Source organism: Peromyscus eremicus, chromosome 5 (genome assembly GCF_949786415.1).
Source record: "Peromyscus eremicus chromosome 5, PerEre_H2_v1, whole genome shotgun sequence".
Classification (NCBI taxonomy): domain Eukaryota; kingdom Metazoa; phylum Chordata; class Mammalia; order Rodentia; family Cricetidae; genus Peromyscus; species Peromyscus eremicus.
Genome location: NC_081420.1, coordinates 122,246,830 through 122,267,958, shown reverse-complemented (window position 1 = coordinate 122,267,958; position 21,129 = coordinate 122,246,830). Strand labels below are relative to the sequence as shown.

General features: G+C 39.9%; 1 protein-coding gene across 2 annotated transcripts in view; it reads right to left on the bottom strand.

The window, feature by feature from the left end:
- Nucleotides 1–4,549: 4,549 nt before the first annotated feature.
- The window catches only part of Il15 (interleukin 15), a 37,192-nt gene continuing 20,612 nt past the window's right edge, over nucleotides 4,550–21,129 (bottom strand). The window contains exons 2-7 of one of the 2 annotated variants that reach the window (XM_059264333.1): nucleotides 20,482–20,577; nucleotides 19,259–19,356; nucleotides 18,206–18,290; nucleotides 9,772–9,816; nucleotides 7,498–7,635; nucleotides 4,550–4,937 (exon numbers count right to left, since the gene is read on the bottom strand). In XM_059264333.1, coding sequence (XP_059120316.1) covers nucleotides 4,827–4,937; nucleotides 7,498–7,635; nucleotides 9,772–9,816; nucleotides 18,206–18,290; nucleotides 19,259–19,356; nucleotides 20,482–20,493 — 489 coding nt within the window. In that variant the 5' untranslated portion in view covers nucleotides 20,494–20,577 and the 3' untranslated portion in view covers nucleotides 4,550–4,826. The remainder of the gene's footprint in view (nucleotides 4,938–7,497; nucleotides 7,636–9,771; nucleotides 9,817–18,205; nucleotides 18,291–19,258; nucleotides 19,357–20,481; nucleotides 20,578–21,129) is intronic. The other variant, XM_059264334.1, reaches the window with a different exon arrangement.

The following is a 21,129-nucleotide window of genomic DNA, read 5'->3' as shown; positions in this document are numbered from 1 at the left end:
CAGTGATGGATTTTATGAACCTGATATTTATCTGTAAGGAGGCATTGACTTAAAGTCTTTCTTTCAAAATAAGAATAACACATCTAATTGTTTTATGTTACAATATGACTCCACTTTCTCTAGGAAAGACAGAAAAGTCATCAGTGCAGCCCACAGAGACTTTTAACTCTCCATTACCACACTTTCCTTTCCATCTTTCGCCAAGCTGGCCATTCTGGATTTTCTTTTGTCCTAAGAATGTCCCTGTCCTTGCTGACTGAGGTGTTGTCTGTCACTCTTTGCACTTCCCTGACCCAATCCCTAATCATTGACAGCTCAGCTCACCTGTAGCTTTCTCCAAGAGGTGATGTATGAATGAACGCCTTGAACACACCTGTGTTCCCTGATATCCTTCATAGAGTTGATGGAGACCAAATAAGACCTCAGATGATGGGTTTGATAATGAGATGCTTTTGCTGGTTGCAAAGCTCCTAAAAGCTGACACTGTGGCTTTCTTACACTGGCATCTGTCAAAACATTCACACAGAGTAGATTTCCAATAGCTAAGATCCCAGTGTGACTGACATGTGAATTCTTAGTGAAAAGAGGTGATCAAGACAATAAAGGTAAATGACGTGGGCAGGGATGCTGTATTCCACGACAATAGTCCAAAAAGCCTGACGTTATTCCCAAAGGCTAAATTTAGCAGTTTTCAAATCTGCTTCTGTGTTACAACTGTCTCCTTGTTTCCTTTAATTCCTGTTTCAAAATTCTGGGGTGAAGAAGTAAATTATAGGATAAACAATAAAGTTTTCTTCTGCATTGTGTCAGGTAGAGTCCACAGTTAGGACCAAGGGACTCTTTACACCGCTAAACACCTTACGTAACACATTCCTTAGGGAGAACACAATTCAGTCACTAGACACATTAAGGAATATTGAACCAAATCTCTTGGAAATAGGATTACCTCTGGGCAAAATATTTATCCATGGCAGGCATATGTTGAGTGTGATTTGCCTGCAAGTGCAGATGGCTTCTGTCGTAGCACAAAGTCACAGAAGAGAAGAAGAGTGATGTACTCTCTAGGATTTCTTGTCGCTTGGGGACAGAAAGGAGGGAGCAGCACATTACTTGATTTTCATTTTGCGTACGTTGGTTTGATTTTATAAGTTATTGAATTTGACGGCCATAAACTACAACATCAAAACATATAATTCCCTCCTTACAACTACAGCAACAACAGCAGAAGCAGGTAATTCTATTGATTCACTCTTCCCAGATAAAGAATGAGATTATATAAAATAGACTTGTAATTGGGTTATAAAAGTCTCTTGGCTCACAAATTACTTATTAGTTCTGCTTGTGTTTCCATGGCCCCACCTCATAGTCCTTTTACTTTATTGCCAGAGAGAATGTGCAGATAATATCCTTTCATACATCTTTTCTTTACTTGAAATAATAATAAAAGAAAAACAAGTACGTATCTGTCAATGGGATGTTGTCTATCAATCTAATTTTTATTTGGCTTACCCTTACCTTGTCCATTTGCCATTTGATATATGATTTTGTGCTTCTTTCATTATAAGTAATATATGGCAAATATTTTCAGCAGTTAAGGCAGTAGGTGAGATGTAAACATGGTATCCCCCAGGAAAATGATACTGGCTGGCCAATGGAAGAGTGTAGGAAATGTGAACTTTAAAAGACAGATAAAGGATTGACCTTAAGAGCAGGAACATGAAAGGCTAAATTTAGATGGTGGTACATAGTCACTTGATCTCTTATGTTAACTAGAAGATGGTTGTATATGACCACTTCATCTCTTATGTCAAGTTAAAGGATTTTAATAAGTATAGACTTGAGTTTTCTAAAACCAGCTGTGCTAGCTCATTTCAGGGACAGTAACTTTGAGTCCTGAAACATTCCAGATTTTGAAACCACCTTGTATTTCTTTATATGATGCAAGTGGGCAATTAGTCACTATAAAATACCATCAGTAATGTGACTGGCATCTTGATCTCCCTTTCCTCAGACAAATAAATATTGGAGAGGGACCAATTTCTCTTTAACAATTATATTGGAAAATTAAAGTTAAAAATCTTACATTTTTCCAAATTTTTAGCAATAGAAATGCTAGAAAGCTTAGTAACTTTAGACAGTATAATGAAAAATATAGGTAAGAATGATAAAAGTTTATTACCATTTTTTTAGGTTGCATGTGAGTGTTGAATGCATGTGGGTATACATGTGTGTGGAGTACCCTGCTCTATCTCTCCTCTCCACATGCTTTCTCTTTTTTTCCATTTTTAAACTTTCTTTTTATTTATTCTTTGTGTCTTTCACATCATTCAGGTCAATCCCATTCATTTCCCTATCCCTTCATATCTGCCTTTTGCCCTTGTAACCCCCCCCAAAAAAAATAAAATAAAATTTGAGAGAAAAAAAAAGAAGGAAAAATCTCATCATGGAAGCTGTAGTGTGACACAGTGAATCACGTAGTATATACCCTTTTGTCCATATATCTTTACTTGCAAGTGTTCATTGCAAAGAGTCATTGATATGGTTGAGACCTCTGGTTTCTGCTGCACTATCGATGCTGGGTCCTCATTGGAATCCTCTTGGATATCCTGTTGTTGCCCTGTGTCTTGGAGATCCTGCAACTTTGAGTCTGCAGGACTGGTCACCTGCTCCAGCAGATCATAGATTCGATGGATGTTGGAGTGGGTCAACACATAACCCTGGTTCTGGGCCTGGATAGTTTCAGGGTTGGTCAGGCCGCCACTCCCCCTCTTCCTCACCACCAGGGTGAGCTCTCCAGCATTGCCCCCGGTTAGTTCAGCCCTTGCTGAATTGAGCAAGGGGTGGGGCCAGTTCTTCTCCTTTCATTCCCTCAGGGTCGGCTCTGCCACACCTGTACCATCAGGGCCAGCTCTGCTGTATTGCCCTGGCAAGGTACAGGGGCCACTCTCCCGAGTGCTGCAGCTGGTGAGGGGCAGGGACAGTTCTCCTGCTCCTATGATCTCAGGGCCAGCTCTCTCACCCACCACAGGTGGCAAGGGGCAGCGGAGGAGGCCAGAACCCCCCCCCCCACACACACACACCATATGGCAGATAAGGGGCAGGGCCAGATCTTCCACACTCTGATGCTCTCAAGTCCATTTCACCTGCACCCTGTCAACAGGGTCAGCTCTGCTGGGCTGCTCAGGTGAGGTGCAGGGCCCACTTTCCTAAGTGCTGCAGCTGATCAGGGGGAGGGCCAGCTTCCTCACTAACCACATGTGGTAGGGGCAAGGGGGCCTCCACATCCTTTTAAGACAGTGTACCGCACTGAACCTGGAGCTAAGCTGATGGCCAGCAAGCCCTAGTAACCCTATTCCTTCATGTAGTACAGGGTAGGCATGGCCACAGCCAGCTTTCCAAGGATGCTGGGGATGCAAATCTTAGATCCTCATGCTTGTTCAGGAAGTATTCTTACCCCTGAGCTATCTTCTCAGCACCTATGAACAACTGCATTTTCATCATACCAAATGGAGTCCAACAAATTGGCCCTTTTAAAACTTCCACAAGTATAGCTTTAAAAATTGTGAGACTACACTAATGGAAACCCATAAACTGTGGACTGGTGGCTGTGAAGCCCCCATGGGACTGGACTAGGCCCTTTGGACACAGAAGATGGTTGTTTGGCTCAAACTGTTTTGGGGGCACCCAGGCAGGGGAATTGGGATCTATCCCTGGTGCATGGGCAGGCTTCTGGGAATCCGGTGCCTGTGGTGTGACACCTTGCACAGCCTTGGTGCAGTGGGGAAGGGCTTGGACCTGCCTAGGCTCAGTGTGCTGGGCTTTGCTGACTCCCCATGGGAGACTTCGATTTGGGGGATGTGGGGGTGTGGGGTGGCTTGGGAAAGAGGGCTGGGGGTGGGAGGAGGGGGGTATCTGTGGATAGCATGAGGAGTGAATAGAAAATTTCTTAATAAAGAAAAAACAAACAAAACAGAACAAAACGAAATGTGAGACTAAAACAGCACTATTTGGGAAAATGTGAAACACTAACGTAAACATCATTTTTCTGTGTACCCCTTCCTTGAAGAACGATCACCTTAAACAAACAAACAGCAACAAATACAACAAAGCCCTTAATTTTCTACAACACACAAATTAGGGAGTGGGGAGATGCCTCAGTTGGGAAAGTACGTGTCACACAAGTGTGACAATTTAGGTTCGGATCATCAGCGCCCATGTAAAATGTCGGGGATGTGGCAGGTACCTGTAATCCCACTTTGAGGTGGTAAAGACAGGAGGATCTCTAAGGTTCACTAGCCAGTTAGTCTCACTGAACTACTGAGTTTCAGGTCGGAAGAGACACAGCCTTAAAGACAAAACAAACAAACAACATAGAAAATAATGTGCAAGGCACCGAGGTCAACCTCTGGCTTCCACACACTTGCACATACGTGCACTGCACTACACACACACACACACACACACACACACACACACACACAAATGTGTACACACACATGCAGCCAAATACAAACTAATAAAAAAAGGTAAAGTAAGAGTTAAGGCTCAATTGATAAAACATATGAACAACTTTATTCAACATCTTCTGTTATATTACAAATATGTACAACTGCAGTAATAAATTAAAAATAAGCAAGCAGAACAGGCCTGAGAAGAGCTCCCCCCCCCCTTCATCTCCCAGAGTTCATCTGATCCAAGTGGCTCATTAGCTTCTGTCTAGGCAGCTTTGTTTTCCCAGCACATCTTAACTGCACAGAGCTGTGCTGCCTCCGCACAGCAGGCAGAGGTGTGGTAACAATAGAAACCCTGAAGAGGACCACTTGCCATCAAGAAGTGTTGATGAACATTTGTACCATATAGATAAAGCTCTGCACAAATTCCCTGATGTTTTTCTCCTCCAGCTCCTCACATTCCTTGCAGCCGGATTCTGTTATATTCTGCAATCAAGAAGGGAGAATCAGATCTGTAAGCAGAGTGCACTTCTTTGTTGGGGTTATTTTACTATTTGAAACACATGGTGGGGTCTTCAGACATAAAAACATTGGCAAATTAATATCATGTTAAGAAAAACCACGAGAAAGAATCAAGAGATTTGATAGGGGTTGGTTTTTCTTACGTTGGGTTAAGATCTTTGCAAACGCACAGGCTATGCATGTTAGACTGGGTTCTTCCCGCTGAAAGCCCATCAAGGGATTCTGTTTCTCTCTTGAAGCCCATGCTTCCCTGAATGTTCCACGGCCTCTGTGAGGTGTCCTTGCCTATTTCATCTTTCCATGGCCTTCAGTGCTATGCCCTTGAGACACCAAGATAGCATGTGCCTTTCTGTTACACACCCACACACAACCCACACACACACACCTACACACACACGTATGTATGTATGTATGTATGTACGTATGCATAAACACATACTTTTAACATTTTTACACTACTGTCAGACACATACTTTTAACATTTTTACACTACTGTTGTCTAACCATTCCTGAGAAGCATACCATATATTTTCATTTCCCAGCATTAAGTACAAGGCCTGGCAAACAGTAGCTACTTGAAGGTTTTTGGTTGATTTCAACCTCTTAGGCAAATGCCATAAACATAACTTTAGGGACAACTAGACTATTACAAGTGCAGCAATCATGGATAAACATTTTAGAGATCTTCTAAACTATGAAGTCTGTGCCAGCAGAAATCAAAATTAGATTTCACATCCATTAGGCATTGGAATTCAGATTCCCCAGTGTTCATCAGGCACACACTGTATGGCAGGCGTTCTCATAATGCTTACACTGCTCTCCACTTGGTCCTGAAAACAATGGCAGAGAGGAAAGCAAAGCTCCTAAGCAGCTCATCCCCACTGACACAGTCAACTGAAATCTACACAGACCCCCAACCCTGCAGTCCTGGTCACTTTTCTAGTACTTATGTCAAACTGTCACCTTGGGGTGGCACCAATATGCAGCCTAAAGCTCAGCCTTGATACTGTCATGAGTTATCTGTTGAATTTCTCACCATTAATAAATGACAATAACGTAGCACAGAAGTAATTTAACCATGAATAGATTTACTTGGTAAGTATCCCAAGTGATGAATACCTATAAGAAGTGTATGTTCTGGGAACTATAATAAAACATTAAAAAAAAAAAACCCTAAAGTATCTACGCTCTGAAGCTGACTTTCTCATGGTAACAAATAGGCAATTATTGCTTTTAAATCAGAGTGTGGGACATGTGGAGACAGGGACAGAGAGTGACGACGTAGGGAAAGCATGGTGAATGTACATAGTTGACATCAGTGAGAAGGTGACATCTGAGCAGAACCCAAGGCAGCCTGGCATTTGAGAGGAGAAGCTAAGGCATCTCAAGGTCATTTCACTTCCAGTTGAGTCTGCCTAAAGACACCCCTGAGTGTCACAGACACTCATTCCCTGACCTCGTGTAACATACCAGCTTATTGGCTAACCCTTCTCTACACCAGAACCCTAGATCCCCCACACACCCCGGCTTCCTCTGTTCCTACTGTGCTTAATACTAACTGGCTGGTTCATGTTTCTGCCTTCCTTTATAACAGGGACTATGGGGGCTTTAACACAGCATGCTGAAGTACTTATTAAAAGAAATAATTTTACTGTGCCTCCTCTGGTGACTAAGTTCCTTTGTTTCTACCTTGTTTCACCCTATGGTTGAGCCATTCAAGCCACAATTAATTCCATGCACTTCTGGACCGTTTGTGCAGCTCATTTTTCAGCTGACCACAGGAGTCACTACTATCTGCTTTCTCCTAACCCTCACCTGCTCGTGCTTTCTAGGATGTTCCAAATAACACTTGACTCAATAACACTTCTGCTTATTATGATTTTTCATTATTTAATATTTTAGAAGGTGAGAAGACAGAAGGTGGAGTAGATCTATGGCTCTTGTGCCATTAGCTGCACAAATGGAAACATGTGGTTAGCTCTGGGTTTTCCAAGTACATCAACATTCAAACGGAAATAAAGACAACTAGATGTGAAAAAAGAAGAGATTAGTCTCAAAGACTGATTTTGAGGAGTTAGTGCCTTATCAATCTAAAGCATAAAGAGCAGTGTGTGACACTAAGGACTAGCCCAATAAATGTGAGCTACCATTTCTGCTGTTGAACACTGGATCACATCGTTTAACACTAAGGACTAACCCAATAAATGTGAGCTACCATTTCTGTTGTTGGACACTGGTCGCATCAATGTCTATCCACAGCACCTATGCACCTGCTTGTCTTTTCCGTACAATTCTCCCACTAAAGCACACTGGCTGACACTATTTAGAAATGTCTGTTTATCAAGGGAATCAATGAGCTTAGGATTCTGTGCATGCCAGCTCTGGTACCACCTTTGAATGCCACTCTACTGGAACCAAATTCTTTCCTGTGTGCCCCATAGGAGACTCTGCTTATGTATGAATGCCTTATCCCAAGTAAGCCAGAACATCCGATGCAGCTCACTATGGCTGTTGGGTCACTCACCTTGGTAGAAGACAGATTGCGCTTCATTAGGAGCATCACGTTGTTTACTGTTTCATTGAGGCGTGTGTGGCTGTACTCATGTAAAATAACCTGTAATTCCAGCAGAAAGCACTTCATTGCAGTAAATTTGCAACCAGGCTAAAAATAAGAGTTTCAAAGAGCCAGTTTGAGACAAACAAACAAATTTTTTTTCCATTCTTCATTTTCACATTGATAAGTCTTCGATTTTTTTTAAAAAGAAAATATCAACCAATCTCATCTAGTTATATTACAAAGAAACATAATACCCATACTGCTTAGTTTCAACTGTCAACTTGACACAACCTAGAAGATCATCTTAATGAGAAATTATCTATCAGGTTAACCTGTAGGCATGTCCCTCGAGGCTTATCTTCATTCTTAATTAATGGAGGAAGACCCAAACTACTGTGGGTGGTGCCGCCATTCCCTAGGCAGGAGGTCCTGAGTTGTATAGGGAGACAGCTGACAGCAAGCAGGCAAGCAAGTTCTTGCAGTTCCCCTGTCTCTGTTCTCGACTGTCAGTTGGATGCTTTATATTCCTGATCTGACTTTCTATAATTATGGACTACAACTTGGAATTGTAAGCCAAATAAAGACTCGGTTCCCCAAAGTTTCCTGTCTGTGTACTCCTAAGGGATTTTATTTATGTAGGAAGCCGCTTTTTTTCCCCATTTGGCTTTGAAATAAAAACTAAAAGCAACAACAGTGAAGGAGGGTGGCACTAACATACGGAAGGGAACGGGCGTCAAAGGCCACCATTCCTCACTGAGCATGCCTCTTCTACTCTGGGGGTGATACCGCAGTCTCGAAATGACTGGACATTATGGGCTGGCCAAGCCAGGAAGGGATTGTGAGTGACAGGAGAATAGGATTTATTGTAACAGTTACTTTACAAAACCCTCAACGTTAAAAATAAATAAATAAAAAGAAGAAAGGGAAGCACTTAATGGGACTCAACCATAATTAAAATTAGGACATGCCTGAATCTAAAGTCTAGTCAAAATAGTTTGTTGAGTGCTTTCTGATTAGGGGGAAAAAACGAGCAGAGAAAAAGAAAAAATACACTAAAATCACAGGAGAGCACACCCATGTGTTTGGTGAACATCTCATTGTCTGAGTTCCAGGCTCTGCCTTCTCCTCACCACATCAGTAGTAGGGTGCACAAATCTTCCACTTGGAGAAGCTGCACTTGGCAGTTTTGAACACACAATAGGCAGTTTGGTTTGGGTTCGAGTTTTGCTTCTGTCTCTGTCACTGTGATAAAATACTCCGACAAAGGAAAGAAGACTTCAGGGAGAGAGGATGTCTTTTCTGCTCACAATTCCAAGTTATGGCCCATCATAGCTGGGAGGTCAAGGCGTGGAGAACTTAAGACAGCTGCTCAGATCCGCAGTCCTGAGCAGAGAGAGAAGTGTGCAGCTGTGCCCATCTAGTCTTCTCTATTCTCAGTTCCGGGTTCAGCCTGTGAACTTGGGCTGCCCACATTTGGAATGGATCATCACCACAGTTAACCAGATTAAGAAAAACACCCCACAGACATAGCCTCAGGCAAAACTCACTGCCCTTCTTAGGAGGCCATTTTAGATTGTGACATGTTAACAATTCAAATTAAATTAACCGTCACATTTTCCAAGCAGTGGCATTGGAGATCTATCCCTTGGCTTTAGTGACAGTCTAGAGTCAAAGAAGGAACCACGTGACCAAATGCCTATAGCCATCATTATAATGAAGCTAGTTTGTCATTTAGAAATTCTAGTACATTATTTGGATCATGTTTTTATCACACAGAGATTAGTGAAAGGACTTCTTACAAGTGTAGTGATCCATGCAAAACACAAAACATGGATGCCCATAAGTCGTTTGCAGTAACATTATTGAAGATGGTAACACAATATCACACTAGGAATAATGGGTACGTTGGAGACATTTAGATTGAACCATTTAAAGTAATTCTAGCATCTAATTCCATGATGATCAAACTGCATCACAGAAACATATAAGAGATTTCTCATGACATTGATGGAAAGGTATTTTTTTTTTCCATTTTGATTTGGCACCATTACAAAAGTAGCATTTATGTAGCTCTTTGTCCTAAGTCAAACAAATTCAATGATCCCTGAGAAATGTCATGAGCCAAACACTATAAGAACCCACCATAAGTTAGATTTTAAAACTGTAACTATTTCAGTGAAGTTATGGTAATATGGCTGAAAAATTGGAAAATAGCAATTCTGAAAAATGAACTATACTCACATGAAAGTCACTGTCAGTGTATAAAGTAACATCAATATGAATAGACTGAAAAGAGAAAACGAAGTAATATGAAAAATTTAGATATGATAACAACTTCCTGTAACCATTATATTTAGGCCCCCAAATTAACTTTGAATTTTGCAATGATTTTAAGTTCCAGCAATTGTGAGAGAACATGCAGCCAGCTGCTGTAATCCCTTCTCTGTGTTACCTTGCTGGCACTTGCTTAGACGCAACACAGTTTTCTAACAGTGAAACTGATATTGATGTAACGTTTCTCCCTTCTCCAGAATTTACCAGTTTTACTCCCTTGTCCAATCCTATACTTTTATCATTTCTAGAATATGAAAGAAATAGAACTATAGAGAATGCAATCTTTTATGATTGGCTTTTTAAAAAATAACACTTTGAGCAGTTGTGTTATGGGGGGGAAAGCAGCAGAATGTCTTGAGTTCTCTTTCATTCCTTTATCTGATTCCAGTTCCCTCTGTTGTTAATATCCTGCACATACTATGTACATTTGTTGACCTGATTAGTGGACATTCATACATAGCTACAGTTTGGGTGTTAAATGCCCCAAACTCTTGGTTCCAGGGTGGAAACGGTGACACCTCTGGCAAAAGGATCCAGGAGAGGGCCACAGGTCACTGGGATGTGACCTGAAGGGCAGTATAGGACTTTCACCTCTTCATTTTTCCTTATTTTTGCTTTCTAGACAAGCTGTGAGCAACTTGCTTTGCCATTAGAAGCTGGCAGCCCCACCAGAGACCCCAAATCATTAGCTTAAAGCCATCAGTCAAAATACAGACGTTAACTGTTAAAGTTAATTATCTTGGGTATTTTGCTATAGTCGTGGAGAGCTGATGAATATCATTGAAACAGAAAAAAGATACAGAATATCACAGTTCAGTTTTTATGATATTTAAAATGGGCTTTGAAAGATATGCAATGGCATGTATCCACCATTGTCACAGCACACATTGTAGTTGCACTGTGTTACAGAGCACCCATACTCAGCCTGCTCATCCTTTCCTGCTTTCTTTCTTTCTTTCTTTTTCTTTTTTGTTGTTTTGTTTTTTGAGACAGGGTTTCTCTGTGTAGCTTTGCGCCTTTCCTGGAACTCTTTTTGGAGACCAGGCTGGCCTTGAACTCACAGAGATCCGCCTGCCTCTGCCTCCTGAGTGCTGGGATTAAAGGCATGCGCCACCACTGCCCGGCCCTTTCCTGCTTTCTAATCACTGCCAACCATCCATCTTTGTATTTGTTCTCTGATTCTGTCTTCTCTACAAGGACAATAGCTGGAATCACACAGCACGAAGCCTTTGTAGACATAGTTCTTTCACTGTATAGCGTGCGTTCAAGGTGTTTGTTTCCTTGGCTTGTCCACCTATTTCTGTCTGTCCCTGGATAATATTCTACTGTATGGATACACCAAAATGAAGGTCATGGTGAAGAAAAGTGGTAAGAGATTTGTTTTCAGTCCCAGGGAGAAGCTGTCTTTCACTCACTAGCAAGAGTAGTAGTTTGAGATATTCTGGTACATATTTTATACTAAGTAGAAGAAGTTGCTCTCTGTTCCTCCTCTGCTGAGGTATTTTATCTTGAACTAGTTCTACAGCAGTTTGCTGTAGCTACCATAACTTCATATGAGCTGAATGGCTAAAGTAAAGACATGTAATTTTCTCAAATTCTGAAGGCAATAAGTCTCAGAAAGATGTGCCAGCAATGGTCTCCTAAGACTTCTCTCTTTGCCTCATCAATGCCTGTCTTGTCTTCTCCTCAGGGGTTCTTCCTCCTGTAAATGAATACCTGTAGGATTGATTTCTGTCCTTCTAAGGACATTGGCTATATTGGATTCAAATCATCCTATTGACCCTGTTTTAACTTAAATTGCTCTTTAAATATCCTGTATCAAAACATAATCACATTATGGGGTATAGACAGTAATTAAGAAAGGAAAATCCCTCCTGTATAAGAGGTGCTGTATTTATCACACCTTTTCTAAATCAATTGATATGATTTTCTTTTTAGGCTCCTGATATGTCAGACTGAATTGATTGATTGATCTTCAAATAATAAAAGTATTTGCATACTTAGAATAAATCACATATGTTAATGATAAATAATTATTTTTATATAATATACAGATAGATCTGATTGGCAATAGCGTAATTGAGGAATTTTATACTAAGTTCATGAGAGTTGCTTGTCTTGGTTTCATATTTCACATCAGGCAACAATCAATCTCCCAAACTGGGGAGGAGGGACTTCCTTTCTCCCATTCCCTGGAAGAGGCTAGGAACATCATTCACAATGCTTCAATAGCGTTCAAGATGCTGGAGCTAAGCCAGCTGTTACTGAAGGTTCCTCTAGGAGGTTCTGTATGGTGAATTTAATGATGTCATTGGTTAGAGAGGTACTTGAACCCTCGATTTCATCGTTGTTATGTTTGGGGAGTTTGTGGTCTTTGAAAATTTTGCTGATTTCCTGTAAGTCATTGGTGCAAAATGTGAACTTTCACTGGGGGAAAACATGATGAATTTTATCCCCACAGATTCTGTACCAGTAGCCGCCAACCATCCATGGTACTAGTGCTTATTAATTTCGTTAATTTTTTTTCTCAAATTAGTACCTTTATGTTTCAGTGATTTGCCTACCTCTCTCCTGATTTCAGCTTCACTAATTTCTGCTCTGAGATCTATTTCTTTCCTCCCTCTCTTTGTGTTGAACTTATTTTGTGATTGGTCTAATTTAGGGAGATGTAACTTAGGTTACTGGTTTGATCTTAGCACTTTCCCTCTTTTCTAATATATTGATCTAATTTTTAAAGTTTACTCATCCTTAGCAGTTCATATCTTAACATACTAGGTTTCATTTTATTCAGTTCTATGTGGATTTTTTTCCATATATTAGAGAATCAGACTTTAACCCATGAATTATTTAGAAATATATTATTTAACTTGTAAATTTGGGGGACTTTCCTGTTGTATTATTTTCATCTCCAATTTGATTCTGTTGTGTTCTAAACATACTTTCTGCACGATCAAAGTTTGGTAAGTTTCATGAACCTTACTTTGTGGCTCAGGATATATTTAGTCTTGGTAACTGTTGTTCTATGGGAGTCTTTAAAAGTTTGTTCTGACACTATGGGGTAGAATGCTTCATGCATAAAGTAAATCACATTAGTTGGTTTCTATCTTTCTGGAATTTTCACTTAATAGTTTAGTCAGTTGTTGGGCTGGAGACAGTGAAATCTACAACTGGAATCTTAAATTTGTCTGTTTCTCCTTTGAGCTTGATTTTTGTGTCATGAATTTTGAGACTTTGTTGCTGAGTGCATATATATTAAAAATCAATATTTCTTCCTCATGAATTTTCTTCTGTCATTAATATTGCTGTTGGCATTAGCCATCATATTGGCTTTACTTGATACTAATATATGACTAATCATTGCTGTGGGAAAATGCCCTTGTACACTGGTTTATTAAAATGCTGATTCGCCAGTAGCCAAGCAGGGAGTATAGGCGGAGCAAGCAGACAAGGAGAATTCTAGGAAGGAAAAGGGCTCAGTCAGAAGTCACCAGCCAGACACAGAAGAAGCAAGATGTGAAGGCAGAACTGAGAAAAGGTACCAAGCTACATGGCTAAACATAGGTAAGAACTATGGGTTAATTTAAGTGTAAAAGGTAATCAGTAACAAGCCTGAGCTAATGGCCATACAGTTTATAAGTAATATAAGCCTCTGTGTGTTTACTTGGGTCTGAGTGGCTGTAGGACTGGGCAGGAAACTTCCAGCTACAAATGGCGCCCAATGCAGGGCAAAAATTTCCACCCAAAACATGAGAAAGCTTTAAAAAAAGGTTCTAAAATTGAGCCAAGAGTAGCTTCCTACTTGTATCTCTCAGGAATGCTGTGATTCAGAGATGCCGAGGCCTGCAGACATGAACTACAGTATGGCGAGTTCACGGCATATGGGCTTGAGTACAGCATGGCAGATTCCTGCAACTGTACACAGTGGCATCTGTGACCTGTGCAGCACACTGTGTGATGGATTTAACTTTTGCACATATATATGAGGTTTTTGAGCAACCCACTGCTGGATGGAGGTATAGACCCACTGCCTCCAGAGTCTGGTGGAGAGCATGGTTCCCCCAAAGCTGGAGGTAAATGTAGTTCCACCATGTTGGAAATATGAGGTAGGTGGAGCCAGCAGCCAAAGCTGCTATTTTAGTCCTAGTAATGCTGTAGTTTAAAGCAACAGATTCACAATAAAACAGATTCAGATGAAGCAAACCTCTAAATGGTTTACAATGCGTATAAAAATACATGTAGGCTTGAAAGATAGAAAAAAAGAAATATAGACAGTTATATAAAGAAATAGAAAGTTTTAAAAAATAAAGTCTTTAAGGAGAAAGTAAAATTAATATAAAAAATAAGCCACATTAAGGTGGAAATCACACAGAGAGTCTGGGTTATCTTGTCTTTGGGAATTTTAAGTGCAGAGATACATTTGATTGTAAAAGCTGCTGAGTTAAATCAATATGCATATTTTAAAGTTATCTCAATATAAAAATTTATGTCTAAGGATACGTTGCTTTGGAAAAGAAGTTCTGCTTTTGTATCCACAGAAGATGAGAACCTATGGATTGCTTCTAGGCTAATATATTTGACCATCCAAGACCCCCTGAAAGGTCTCCGATGACACCATGGCCCAGATGATCCAACACCCAAGTACAGCTTCAAGACAACTGGCCCACAAATGCAGCCCCACAGACTACTCCAGTCAGGACTTGACCATAATTCTTAATTTTCTCAGGATCCCCATAAGATTACCAGTGCCCTCATCCAGCAGGAAGTAGTATGAGAAGCTATGCCCAAATTCCCAAAATATTGTTTATAAATGTTTATTTTTATTTAAAGTGAGTTGATTATAAATGCAATCTCTTTCTAAAGTATAAAAGGAGATATAGATATGATAGGATAAAGAGTAACAACTTGTTTAAAATGTTTTACATTGCTATGGATTTTACTTTATTGATACAAATTCAAATTTAATTTTGTTATACTATGTGTATATTTCTACTTTTGTTTAAAGTATTTTTGGTTATGCAACTCATTTGAAATTGTAGTATATACTTAAGAAATACAGACTAATAATTAGTCTATGACAGTCAAACTTATAGTCATGTTAAGTTTTCTAGATATAAGTCAGTTAGGTAGGTAATCTTCAAACACTTCAAAGACCTACAGAATACGGCATAGTATTCTACAGAACACAGAGAAAAGTGACTGAAAGACTTTAGGTCTGTGGGCTGAAAATGGATGCCCCAACATTACAGAGGAACTCTGGATGACTGTCCAGGTAGCCAGCTGTCTCTGTCATTCTAGATTTTTGGAAGTTGCTTACAATGTACTTCCTGTTTACTTAGGTAATATTATATCCTTCTGGGGTCTTTGATGTAGTTGAAGACTAGATAGTTATAGTTATAATTTTCTTTGGTTATGATAAAAGATAAATTAAGTATGAAAAACTCTAGACTCACAAATACAGGATAAACAGAATATTTTCCTTAATTTTGCCAAGTACAAATAGACTAGATATTATAACTGTAATTCTTACTTGATAACTGTTCTATTATACATAATTTTATTATGTTAAAGTTAAAACCTTCCTTTTTGATTAGACAGAAAATGGGAAATGCTGTGGAGTAATGCCCTTGTGCACTGGTTTTAATAAAACGCTGATTGGTCAGTAGCCAGGCAGGAAGTATAGGTGGAGTGAGCAGACAAGGAGAATTCTGGGAAGGAGAAGGGCTCAGTCAGGAGTCATCAGTCAGACACAGAGGAAGCAAGATGTGATGGCAGAACTGAGAAAAGGTACCAAACTACGTGGCTAAACATAGATAAGAACTATGGTTAACTTAAGTGTAAGAGCTAATCAGTAATAATCCTGAGCTAATGGTCATACAGTTTATAAGTGATATAAGCCTCTGCGTGTTTACTTCTGTTTGAGTGGCTGCAGGACTGGGTGTGACACAGGAAAGCTTCCAGCTACAAATCATGGTCTTGATTGTGACTTCCCTTTTCTTGGTATGATCAATGATTTTTCCTTGTATCTGGGTATGATAGCTATTATGTTAGAATTCTGTTGTAATATGCAGTCAATCACCTGTTGAGATGTTTTGCCTGAAGCCTGACTTGCTATTGTGTGCTGTGACTCTAACAGCAGCTTAGTTTTCAGGACCTTGATGGACCTTCCATTGTAATCCTCACTGACTGCAGTAAGAATCACTTCTTCAGACCAGGCTCCTTGGCTTCTTCAGTAAGTGACAGAAGACACTGGCTTGTGGGGACAAAACAGGTCTTCCAGGACTGTCATTTAGAATGGTATTCCTGAGCTTTCTTGACTAGATTCAGCAGGACCTGCTCCTAGTACATCTGGTTCTTCTAGGCAGGACAAGATGATCTACAAGACTCAGAAAAGGTACCTCATTCTAGAGCTAATGTCACAGTGGGTCTCCTTCATGCAGTCTGTTTTCCAGATAAGAAAATCAGTTTCTGATTTGTGAGAAGTGGGGCTCTTTGGGCTACATTTCTTAGAAATTGCAAAATTCCTTGAAAATTTTGTTCACTTTTTTATATATTACTCTTATAACTCTTCCCATGTCCATGCCCCTTCCCTACCCATCCAGCTTTGTTTCTTCTTCTTTTTCTTTTCTTAAATCCATGAAGTGCAGCCCACATATCTTCCCTCTACTGGATAACCTAACAGGGGTGACCCCCCTTAAGGAAAACTCCCTCTCCCTCTCCCAGCAACTATTAATTGCTAATATTGCCTCAATTGGGAGTGAACTTCATGTCAACCTCTGCACTTCATGCTGGGATTTTATTTGGCTTGAGACTGTGTGGGTCTATCAGTTCATATGTACAGCTGCCATGTTGTATTGAAAAAACACTGTTTCCTGATAGTCATCTACTGCCTCAGACTCTTAGGATTTTTCCAACATCTCTTCTACAAAGATCCCTGAGTCTTGGGTATATGATATAGATGTCCCATTTAGAGCTGAGTATTCTGCAGTGTTTTATTCTCCGCACCTTGACCAGCTGTGGATCTGTGTGGTAATCACCATCTACTGCGAAAAGAAGCTTCTATGATGAGGACTGGGATATGTACTAGTCTATGGGTATAGTGAAAAGTCATTAGGAGTCATTTTCATGCTATACATTTAGCAGAATAATAGTAAGTTCTCCACTAGCGCATAGGACCTGTCTAGCCACAAGTTCTTAGCTCTGATAAAGGTGTAAGTTTTAACAATAATTAGAATTTGAAAACAATGCCTTATGAGGCTTTGCAAAGTTCATATATTTCTTCACAAATATTATTGTTTCAAATGGTACTTCATGGGAGCTTATAGAAAAAATATAAGAGTTGCACACTTCATAGCTATCATATATTCTTCTGTAAAAAAAAAATGACATCAATTATCTTACCAAGCACTGGCTCCTACATACCACAATACCAACCTACCATGCAAGATGTGGCTAGTGGCATGACTGTTTTGGATAACTAACTGATTTTAAGAAACTTCATTCCCACAACTATAATCCTGATCAAAAGCCTATAACCAGGAGGTCATACACTCTAGGGTAGAACCTGCTACTGATATTTTCTTAATGGCCATGTTGTCAAATTACCTTATATATATATTTATGGTTGTGTCCACAGACCTGGTATCTTATCAGCCTTGGTCACAGAAACGTCTTTTTTTTCAGTGTGAATCAATCAGTGCTGAGGCATAATTAGTCAAAGTGCTACCAAGAAGAGATTGACTGCTCTGAACTAAATGAAATATCTTTATTAACCTACTCCATGTCCTGCCAAGGATCAGGGAATACTGAGGGAAAGGAAGCAGAGAAACATGAAAGCCAGAGGGTGGGGAAGAGTGCAGTGAGATGCTGTCTTCTGGGTGTGAGGTGGCTCTCACGTGCACAAACTCACAGCACTTTGTTACTTACACAGGAACTACTAGTCTGCCAAAACGACAGTAGAAACTGAATGTGCTCTCTTGGCTCTGCCCCCATAAGGAGCTATTGGCACTTGATAGCTACTGGGAGAGGGGGAATTACTCTCTTCTGATGGTGTTCCCACTCTGATTTTCCCGTGTTCCTGTGGATAGCCACATAGCCATGTACATACTGGTAACACTAATTGGACTTAGTGGGTTATCAATAAATCAAAGAAAAAAAAAGATACTAAGTTAGGAGTGGACACAGTGGGGAGACAGAAAAGGGGACTTAAGAGGAGTGAAATGGGAAGCAGATATGATCATATTTTCCTATATTTGTGTATGAAATTCTCAGAATAAAAATTACTATACAAATAAAATATATCAAATATGAACTTCACACAAAAAGAAAAAAAATGAGTACTCACTTGAATATCAGATTTAATAATATTTAGATCAGCTAACACATCTTCCCAGTTGGCCTCTGTCTTGGGGAGACCTACCCCGACACAGCTGAAAGACAACCCAGAGACAAACACTTGAAAGAGGGCTGCTGTCTGACTGTGTACATAAGGAGAGACAAGCAAGTTCATTCTATTCTCACTACAGGACAAGTCTAGTCTCATCTGTCTCTGTGATCCAACAGCCCAGTGGGTGAGTGGAAACGTCAAATATACAGTACAACTTGATACTCTGAGCTAATCGAGGCAGACTGTCTAACCTTGAGGATTGGAGAAAGACTAATCAGATTGTTTGTTAAGTAACCACATGCAGTTTGTCACAGTGAAACCAGAATAGCATCTGATGTGTGGCACACTCAATAAACGTTCTTGAATTATTAGTTTCTTTGAAGCACAGGTTCCATGAGACTTAAGGCTAGCAAGTATAAAGATTAAGCACTAATCTTGACAACTGTGAGCGTAAGTGTCCCTATAGTATGTTAAATATGCCTCTTTCATGATGCTCCACTATTCTACGGCTAAAGACTATTTCATGAACACTGAAGACTTGGCTCAATACAAGATGGATGATCACAAATTTATTCGCTTTGGTTAAAACTGAAATTTAATATTCAGAATAAAAGACACATTGATCATGTGACTGTGGAGTGATTCTTATAGCCTCAAGAAAAACAATTATTCTCAGCAGGGTCATGAGCAGAGCATGTCAGCCAATGACAATCCACCTAACAAGAATAATTTACATGCAAGATATCAGTAAATGGGATACTTATAGCAAGACGCTCAATTGCTTTGGGGGATAGAATACGCACATGGAATACTACCAAGGTACAGACACCTTCAGTTAGCTATTCACCAAGTCTCCTGAGCATCTCCACTGTCACCTGCGCGTCCTACCCTGAAGACTGAAGACCTACACACAAGTAAACTAAACACAGTGCAGTTTCAACCAGAAGAAATTCAAGGACAAATGATCGTGACCATTAACATGATAATAGTTATAATTAAAGATTAAATTACCCCCAAATGAAGACATGAATGCCAACCTCAGTTAAGAAATGACTGTTTAGAAGGAAACACAAGTAGCATGAGATGGATGTATTCCTCATATATGGTTTCTGGAAAACATAAGCATAGACACGATGATGAAATATCTCTAGTTGAAAACATGTAAGACTTCATTTCATTGTATTTTAGGTCCCAAATTGTAAAGATGTTACTTTACAATCAATAGTCTTTATCAGAAACAGTGAAATTTCAGTGATTCTTCTGTTTTGTTTTACTCTAATTTCCAACTGTCTCAATGTACAAAACTCTCCAGTAGACATTTCTCCAGGTGAAGGTCAATGATAAACTGACATTCCTAGCAGTTGACATACATGCCCTTAGGAGTAGTCAGCTCTTTCTGTCCTCACTGGCTTCCTCTCACCCCCATCCTTTTTAATAGACCACACATTATATACAGCACAGATTAGTAATGGGAAACAATAACAAGCAACTAACTGTACTTAATTTCATGCGAGTATATGGAAATTAAAACACATTATTATTACATGGAGACAAACTGGATAAAAATTAAACTGATAAAGGTATTTGGGCCAGATAGTGCATGCCATCACTCCTGGCACTAGAGAGGCAGAGACAAGTGAAATTCTGTGAGGTCAAGCCTGATCTATATGGTTAGTTCCAGGCTACCCAGGGCTACATAGTGATGAGACCCTGTCTCAAGAAGTGTATATTTTCCCACTCAATCGGCCATGCTGTGACAGCTTTTCCTGGTTATTTAGCACCTTATTTGTCTGAGACAAACCCAGATTTGATTCTTTGACCTGATGCTTTGGTGTTTTCAAAGCTTTTATAGTTACAGAGAGCAATGTCAGCCAACACCTCAACCACCAGAAGTGGGTGTTCTATTTAGTCTCCACAGAAAAGATGCATAACACCAAACCCTGCCCTCAGAGGCATACTTTATGTGGTAGATAGACATTTAGAGAACATGGGAGACTGAGCTAAGTAAAATAATGCATTACCGATGGCATGGGGAGAGCAGGCAGACTGTTAGTCTTGTTTTCAAAAACCCACATTACTTATCTTTAAAAAAAAGACAAACCTTGGGAAAACAGATGTCTGTCACAGTCGGAAATGTTTAGAGAATAATCATGCCACCTATTATAAACTAGAGCTGAGATTAAGGTGACCTTATAAAAAAAGCAATATGCTATTTTTGTTTGCTTTTTCCTTACCAAAATTTTCATTACTTAACGCCCAGATAAATGCATAAGTGTTGAAGAGCTGGCTATGATGACGGGCTTCCAGCAGCCATCCATCCAGAACACCTCCTGGAATACAACCAACAGGAAATGATGACAATCAGCATCACAAATGGGCAAGTCAGGGGCAGACAGGGAAGAAGCATCTGCTCCCCAAAGGGACCCTACATGCTCCTTGACACATGCATTGGCATCAAACACCCCTGAGAACATTTGGAAACCTGGTCTGGCTTCACGACTGCCAAAACTAGAACCCGGTTTGCTGGGTACAAAGAACAAAGCCTTTCCTTCTCCCCACTGTGTCCCAGATCTAGGAGGTTTTAGGGCCCTATCAATCAGAGGTAGAGGTATTCAAATACATAGACTCAAATACCCACCAACCTATGATCTAATTTATAGTAACAGCTATATCTACAGGCTTCAAAGAAACATTTTAGGACTGCTCTTCAAACTAATAAATTAGAACGCCATTGAAGAATTTCCCCAATAACAAAATTATGTTTTTTCTAACTCAAAGTAGAGGAACATGTAATGATTAAACACTCCCATTGAACTTCATTTCATTAAAATACTTAAACTCAAAATATGTGAAATATGGACAGTCTTCTTAGACTTAAAAAT